The sequence below is a fragment of the Pygoscelis adeliae genome, unplaced genomic scaffold (assembly GCF_000699105.1).
Source record: "Pygoscelis adeliae isolate BGI_AS28 unplaced genomic scaffold, ASM69910v1 Scaffold75, whole genome shotgun sequence".
NCBI classification, from domain to species: domain Eukaryota; kingdom Metazoa; phylum Chordata; class Aves; order Sphenisciformes; family Spheniscidae; genus Pygoscelis; species Pygoscelis adeliae.
The window spans coordinates 5,292,337-5,299,760 of NW_008824772.1; the positions used below are offsets into that span (position 1 = coordinate 5,292,337).

Sequence of the window (7,424 nt, forward strand, 5' to 3'; positions counted from 1 at the left end):
GTAACAACAGCAAGCACGGCACCACCTTAGGGGACAAAACGCTTCCAGTTCACTGTTAAACCTCAGACAGTTAAGAGGCAAAACACACACACTTTAATTGAATGCCTTTAAACACAGCAACAGCAAATGACTCTCTTGGGCATTTTAATCTTTCCCCCAACTTGCCTAGAAGGATTGCTAGGAAAACCACTCGAGCAGTAGCTCGCTGTCTAGGCAGCTGACAGCGACATTTTACCCAAGGTCCGTGCTGCTTTTAATAGCCCTTCCCAGAAAGTGGTCATTAACCTTAGCAATGACACCGAGTTTGAGGGAACTCAAGTCCTGCTCTCCCTGGGCTTTGGAGCAACGTAACGGCAGCACGACACGTTTCCTTGGTTCAGACTCCGCTCCCAAAAGCAGCTCGCAGGACTCGCTGCCCCAGGATACCCCGATCCAGGAGGAGCTTGGCTGCATCATACCTTCATGTTCACTGCTACAGCAGCTGACACCCCCCACCACTGACCTCGGCTGCCCAGGATGCTCTCCACGGCCCCAAAGCCTTCTCTGGAGGCGGACACGTCCAGCACGCCCACCTGGAGATCCTCCAGCACAGACTGGGCAGTGTCAAAGCTGTCATTCATGGTGGTGATGATCACGCCCGTGGGTCCTCTCTTCACCCATCCGCTGCAGTACAGACCTGCACGGGCACACGGAGCAGCCAGGCTCAGTCCAGCACGCGGCCGTGGACCCTCCTGGCTGCAAGTCCTTGCCCTGTCCCTGGGTGTCACATCAAGCTGCAGGCAGCGGAAGAATCCACCCCTGTGGTGAGAACAGAATGTGGCCCTTCAACAGTGCTGTCACAGCAATCTGTGTACCTGCAGACCGGCACGAAGCAGCCGTATGGGCGGTACCGCTTTAGTAACAGACTCCAAGGCCCAGTAAAACCACCATAACCTTCAGCGCCGTTTGCTGCAAAACCAGACACCCCTAACGTGAGCCAGGGACGGGCCAGGTCTTGACACCTGACAGGCAGCTCGTTTCCTCAGCTTCCACTCTCCGACTGAGGTGTGCGACCGCCTTGTATCGGTGCCCTTGGCGAATGGAGCTTCCCACCCCAAAGCCCCCAACCCACCAGCGGCGCTCGACATGTCCCACACATCCCCCTGCGGATGCAGACCTGGGACACCCTCCACTCTGCCCGAGCTGTTGGGGATAACGCCGCGCTGGGTGTCGAAGGGTACCGCTGGGTCCAGAGGCCAGCTCCGGTAGCCAATGCTGCTGAGCACCAGCCCGCACTCCAGCTCCTCCACGTCTCCAGTGGGGACGGCTTTGGCGGAGTCACCCGAGCCCTGAGAGAGGGAGGAAAAGGCTGCTGACCACCAAGACAGTCACCAGACGCAGAGCAGCAGCCTCCTCCGGTCCCCTTTGGCATCCTTGACCCCTGGGTATTTGCTAAAGGCCTTTCTGCTGCAGTAGCAGCGTGGAAAGAGCTCCCTTTAGACAGGGAAAGGCTCTTGTCGGTGGTACCGGCTTCCCCGAGACCCTGCCAGCGCCCACTCCAACCAGCCAGGGAACACAAAGCTGTCTTTGGAGAGATTTCCAAGGGCTGCAGGGATGCAGCAGTGTCCTGCTCCATCCCTGCAGCCCTGCTAGGGCCATACCAGCCCCCCCCATGAGCCCCTACCTCCAGGCGGGTCAGGGCCATGCGGACGCCCCTCGCCCGCCTCCCGTCAGTGGTGGGCAGCACCTCCTGGGGGCTGCGCTGGAACTTCAGGCCCCACTCCCGGGGGGCTGCCGCCTGTGCCGCCACCGCCTGCACCTCCATCGTCTTCTCCCCAGGCTTCTCTAGGGCTGTTTTGATCATCAGCTCAGTCAGTCGCTTCCTGGGCCTGGGGGCATCTAGGAAGAGAGAGCTTCAGGACAGGAACCTCAGCAAAAGCCCCTCGGGAGGTGGCATGGAGCCGAGGTCACATCAAGGCAGTTTCAGTGGTATGTGAGTGTCCATTTGGAGTTTGTCATGCCAATGGGAGTCCGATGCCTCTGAGATGACAAACTACGAGTCAAAGTGACCAGGAGAGCTCCTGAGGCTTGAGGCCAGTGGGAGACACAAATCAAAGCCTGTGGTTTTGCTGTCTTGCTGGTGCTCAGAGGCAGCAGCCTGTGGAGAAGAGCAAGTCTCTGGACACCCTTGAACTCGGTGTTTTCTTTTTAGCTCTGCAGGAAGCTCTTAAATCAACAGCCTTGGGATCTCTCCTGCAAGGTTCCCCCAGCCCTCCCGAACCTCCTGCCCTCATCGCTCAGGGAGTAAGCATCACTCCCAGGCAGCAAAGTGGCTGCACAAACAGAGAAACAGGCTGTTCCCTTGTCTCTGTGGCCTCCTAGCACTCTGAAGACGAGCCACATCATGGTCACCTGGCTTTCACACGCCATGCATTAAGCACAGGGCAAAGTTTCTCTGATGCACATTCTGAGCATCTCCAGATGACTCCTGGACGCTTGCCTGTTAAGGTGAGTCCCTGTCCGGAGGAGCATGGCACACTTCCCTCACCTTTAATAGCATTTTCGAGGCCTGTGAAGTCAGCAGGGTTCAAGACAGGTCTGGCACCAGGCAGGTTTATCATCTCCCGCAGCTCCTGGGAATTGCAGGCAGGAAGATGTTACCTCCAGCGCAGAGAGGTTGTCCAACAGCCCCATGCCCTCTTCCCCGAGCAGTCCAGGCTAGGAGCCAGCAAATGGGTGCAGGAAGGAGGACGCCTAGGTTCCCCACCCATCCCTAGACCACCTCTCCCCACCGGGGACGGGCAGCCTGGGGCTCAACGCTGGGAAATGTGGCTGCCCTCCAGCACCCCCAGCCTTACCTTGATAGTGAAAGCAACTTGGAGAGGTCCCCTCCTCCCAACCAGCCAGACGCGCTTCACCTTGCTGCAGGCGAGAGCTGCCAGGGAGCTGTCAGTGATGTCTGTCTTCTGCAAGAGAGAGACAGGAGAATGGGACGAGGGCAGATCTGGAGGGAGCTGGGGGGAAGGCACAGCTTCTGAAGGTGAAAAATCAGCAGAAAAGCAGGCTGTGCACGCAGAGCGTCTGGGCGAGGATGGAAAACAAGTCATCTCCCTTTGCACAGAGCTATTTACACAGCTGGTCCCTCATCGCTGAATGTACTTCCCGAGGCCATAACGCACGAGAGGTAACGAGCCAGCACCCCGTCAGATTGCCTCGGGGGATCCACCCAGGCAGGTTAACCTTGGGGCTAATGGAGCACAGCCTTCCAGTGATCTTGATTTTGGGGTGCCTGCAGATGCTGTTGGGTGACTTCCCAGCTCAGGATATAAAGGCATTTGGGTGAAACCCACTGCAGACCACAGCTCAAATCACTGCCTGCCCGCCCCAGGCAGCTCCAAGCACAAACACAAGCATCGCCAGGGCTCGACCGACGGCTGGCATCTTGCAGCAACTCCATGCTCCGTTTCAATCGTGTGCATGTACCTAGACCACAAGACCATCTTTTCCAGAGAAGATACAATGTCAGGGACACCAGGTAACCAGGATAAACCATTCCAGACCAATATTCTTAACAGGAGGCTGCCTGTACACTCTGGCACTCATTTCCAGTGCCGTGTCCTTCGCAGCACTGCTCCCACAGCTGGGTTTAGCCGCTGGCTGGCAGTGCTTCCAGGGTTTTTTGTTTTTTTATTTAATTTAGATATTAACACGGGAAGTTGTTGCACAGCTGTAACGAACCTCGTGGCATTTCTCCAGGAGGGAGAGCCTTTGCTGCCAACATCTGGGGCAGCAGCTGTACGGAGCAGCTGGTGCACACCAGCTCCCAGCTGTCTACAGGGGAGTACGGCAGCGGGAGGAGAGGTCCACCAGCTTGGACCAGCCACCGGTATGCCCAGTGCTACCAGCAGAAACCGGGCTGTTGCTCTCAGCTACAGCAGAAGAAACAACCCCAACAGGAGAAGCTTCTAGTTTGGTGGTGGAAAAGGCTGAGCAGCTCCTCCTTTGCTTCTCACAGGAAAGGAAGGGATAAAGCTCAATTGCCAACATTTTAGGTATGAGCAGAGCCATCCAGAGAGCTCTGCAGCGTTACCCAAGGCACAGCCTCAGCCTGGGATCACACCCTACGGACTGCGAACCCATAGGGTGCACCCAAGGGGCAACAGGCTTCCTTGGTGAAAGTGCCCAAAGACAGGAGAGTCTGAGGTTTTGCTGAGATGGGTGGGAACCAGCACCCACCCAGCGAGGAGAGAATTTGGGCCCCAGGCTGCCTTCACAGTGCGGGTCACCCCCATGACTCACCCTGAGGAGATGCAGCGGGGACAGGAGGATCCGGGCAACATCCAGCGCCACGTTGCCGTGACCCAGAATCAGCGCTGTCTCGCAGCTCAGGTCGGGCTTCAGCTGCAGGGAGAGAAAGACCCACCCATGAGCGAATCCACCCGGTCTCCATGATGTGCACCCCCTCAGACCTGCTCCCACCGCCCAAATTCCCTTCCACCCCTCTTTTCCCCGAAAAAAGGTGATGCAGATGGGGAAACTCCACACCAGCCTCCTCCCCAAGCAGGCACAGCAACACGGCCGCTCCGGGCACCCCAGCCGGTCCCTCTCCCCCTCTTCCTGCGATGGCATCTCTGGGAGCAGGAGCTGTTTTGGCCAAAAAACCTCCTCAGGCCAAAGCAGAGCATCACCCCCCCCAGGGTTCCCATCTGGCCCAGCCAAAACGTGCTGCCAACCCACAGACCCAGCTAATCCGCTCTCACTGATGTGCAAATTGTTCACATTTCTACCATCTAAGAAGGATTTAACATGGTGCCTGCTAATCTTTTCCAATTGTGGGCCTTTCAGGATTTAATCTGGAGCTGAATGCCTGCGTTCGGACGCAGGACGGGGAGGAAGGGCAGGGAAAGACACCGCTGTACTCACATCCCGGTTCTCGGGCAGCCCGTTGTACCAGCCCACGAACGCTCGGGCCGAATAAACGCCGGAGAGGTTCTCCCCTGGGATCCCCAGGACCCGGTTATCTTCAGCACCGTAACTCTGAGGAGGGAGCAGACACAGTCAGACATCACCATGTGCAGGGTTTGATACCGAAACGCAAATCTCCCCTTCCAGCTGCTGCCAGGGACCCCCACGCTGCCAACCCTTCCCGAGGGCCGGGATACTCAGTGGAGGGACTAAACACAGCCTGAGCACAGGGGCTTCATCCACCCCATCCCCCTGGGCTCCAGAGCCAAACTTGACCTCCTCGGGCCAAGGCAGAGCATGACAAGCTGAGGACTGAACGGGAGGGACAAATCCACGTCAGGCTGAAACAGGTATTGGCCATCACAGGGAAGAGGTTCCTCAACGGCCGCCCCTTGCAGCAGGGTTTCAGAGACCTGCATTTGATGCCACCCTCCAGCACATACTCCCTGCAAAGCTTCGGACAAGCCTCGTAGCATCTGAGCTATCCCGAGGCTGGGGAGAGTTTACCACGGCAATAAGGCACCCAGAAACGCCTCACCCAAACCCTCTTCCCGAGATCCCAGTGGGGAATAACCCTGCAGACCTTCCCCGTGACTTCTGGGGAGCTAAGGAAGCCCTGGCTCTGTGGCGCGGTACCCACCAGCACCACGGCGTGGTAAGCCTGCCGCAGCTCTGCCACCGTGACGTCCTTCCCCACGGTGACGTTTCCATAGTAGGCGCAGCGCTCCGAGCGCGCCGTCTGCGTGAAGGCATTGATCACGTTCTGCCGAGATCAAACAAGCGCCGGGGAGTTACGTCCAAGCCACAGCCGGGGCCAAGGTCTGCTGCTGACAGGAGGTCCCCGTTCCCGTCCCCCCCAGCCTTGAGATGCTTCTCCCCCTCCCCGAGTCAGTTATTCTGAGACTCTTATCTAACAACAGCCGCAGATAATTCACAGGCAGATAAGCACAGCTGCGACTGGCGCTCTTTCCACCACCCTTTGTGGAAAGGAAAATCCATCTTTTGCACCCGCCTAGGGAGGACAGGACCCCTTCAATACCTTCGGCCCCTCTGAGTAAACCCCGCTGTAGGAGAAAACTCCTTCCCAAAGGTGAGGCTTGCAAGGGAGTCCCACCAAACAACCCCTTCCATCGAGGGTGCTGCCTGCCAGACCCCCTGTGCCAGCCTCTCATCTCAGCCCCTCCTGAAACCCCCTTCATCAAGAGAGGACGCAGGGCGGGACGGCGCCCAAGGCCTTTTCTTCTGAGCGATCAGGGCTACACAGCAAAACAAGCCCTTCTTCCCCTACAGCTCCAGCTGGACTCAGCCTGGCAGCAGGACGGATACCAGCGTGCTGCGGAAGCTGCCCCAAAGCCACGTCCGTTACGTCCACTCCTCATCTCTCAGCTCAAAGGCACACAGGCATTTTGGTCTGATGATCTCCAGGGATTAGAGGAAACCATCGCAAGATATTGCTGTGTCCGGATCTCCTGTGTCCTACCACTCCAACCACCTCCACCCCAGCTCAGACACAGCAGATACCCCCGGGTACAACTCACACCCACTGCGAGGCAAAGGAAAATGGTTGATTTCAGAGCGCTCCTCAGTTTAACTTCTCCTTGCCCAGGTGCGCACCTACAGCCCAACTCCATCACCCCTAACAGCGGATCTGCGTGTTCCCAGGCACCCAGGACGGGTATGGACTGAGCAGAGGCAAAGAGCAACTGCAGGGAGCGGGCAAGATCCTGCCGGCATAAAGTTTCCTGGTACAAAAAAACCCATCCATGCTCCTTGGTCTTGCTCTAGGCCAGGCTGACCAGCACCGGGAGCTGCACTTCCCACCACCAGCCCCTGTGTCTGACCCGCTGTCCAGAGCCCTAATGCTAGATGTCCCGTATCACCTGGCCATGGCCTCGCTGGGTCTCGACACGGACAGGGAGATTTGGGTCTCTCCAGTGTGACAGCTCTACGCTTCAGCGAGCCTTGAGGCACCACGAAGGATTGACGACTGCCTGGCCTGCACCCACCACCATCACCGTGTTCAGCCGCAAGGGTGAGGGGCCGAGCCAGCACTAACCTTCACTTCGGGATGGTCTGGGGCCACCCCAAAACGGACGAGCCCGAAGGGAACCGGCAGCTTCTCATAGATGTCCACTCGGGCCCCGCCGTGGTGCTGCAGGAGAAGGACGTCACAGTTAAGGGATGAGGACAGAAAGGCCACGTGAGCCCAGCAGCTCGGGAGGGACACGCATTGCTCGCCTGCTGCTGGGGGAAATACAGGGCAGGAGGGAGGGTTGCACCAAGACCCCGAAGTCAGAAACAGCCTCTTCCATGCACAGGATGATGCTGTACCTGTTAGTGCCAGCTCGGAGCGCAAGGTGTGCTCCGAGCAAGAACGTGCAAGAGCACGTGAGCCAAACCATCATCACGTACATCTCATGGGGGGCTCCATCCTCCTACCCACCCCACAGCCCCTCTTCCACACTAACCTGGTGGCTATC

The 7,424-nt window shown here is 58.0% G+C and overlaps 1 protein-coding gene across 1 annotated transcript in view; it reads right to left on the reverse strand.

The window, feature by feature from the left end:
- The window catches only part of FDXR (ferredoxin reductase), an 8,189-nt gene extending 814 nt beyond the window's left edge, over nucleotides 1-7,375 (reverse strand). The window contains exons 1-10 of the mRNA XM_009323812.1: nucleotides 7,357-7,375; nucleotides 7,001-7,188; nucleotides 5,585-5,707; nucleotides 4,903-5,016; nucleotides 4,279-4,380; nucleotides 2,838-2,945; nucleotides 2,528-2,612; nucleotides 1,664-1,878; nucleotides 1,157-1,328; nucleotides 503-676 (exon numbers count right to left, since the gene is read on the reverse strand). Coding sequence (XP_009322087.1) covers nucleotides 503-676; nucleotides 1,157-1,328; nucleotides 1,664-1,878; nucleotides 2,528-2,612; nucleotides 2,838-2,945; nucleotides 4,279-4,380; nucleotides 4,903-5,016; nucleotides 5,585-5,707; nucleotides 7,001-7,188; nucleotides 7,357-7,375 — 1,300 coding nt within the window. The remainder of the gene's footprint in view (nucleotides 1-502; nucleotides 677-1,156; nucleotides 1,329-1,663; nucleotides 1,879-2,527; nucleotides 2,613-2,837; nucleotides 2,946-4,278; nucleotides 4,381-4,902; nucleotides 5,017-5,584; nucleotides 5,708-7,000; nucleotides 7,189-7,356) is intronic.
- Between the last annotated feature and the right edge of the window lie 49 nt (nucleotides 7,376-7,424).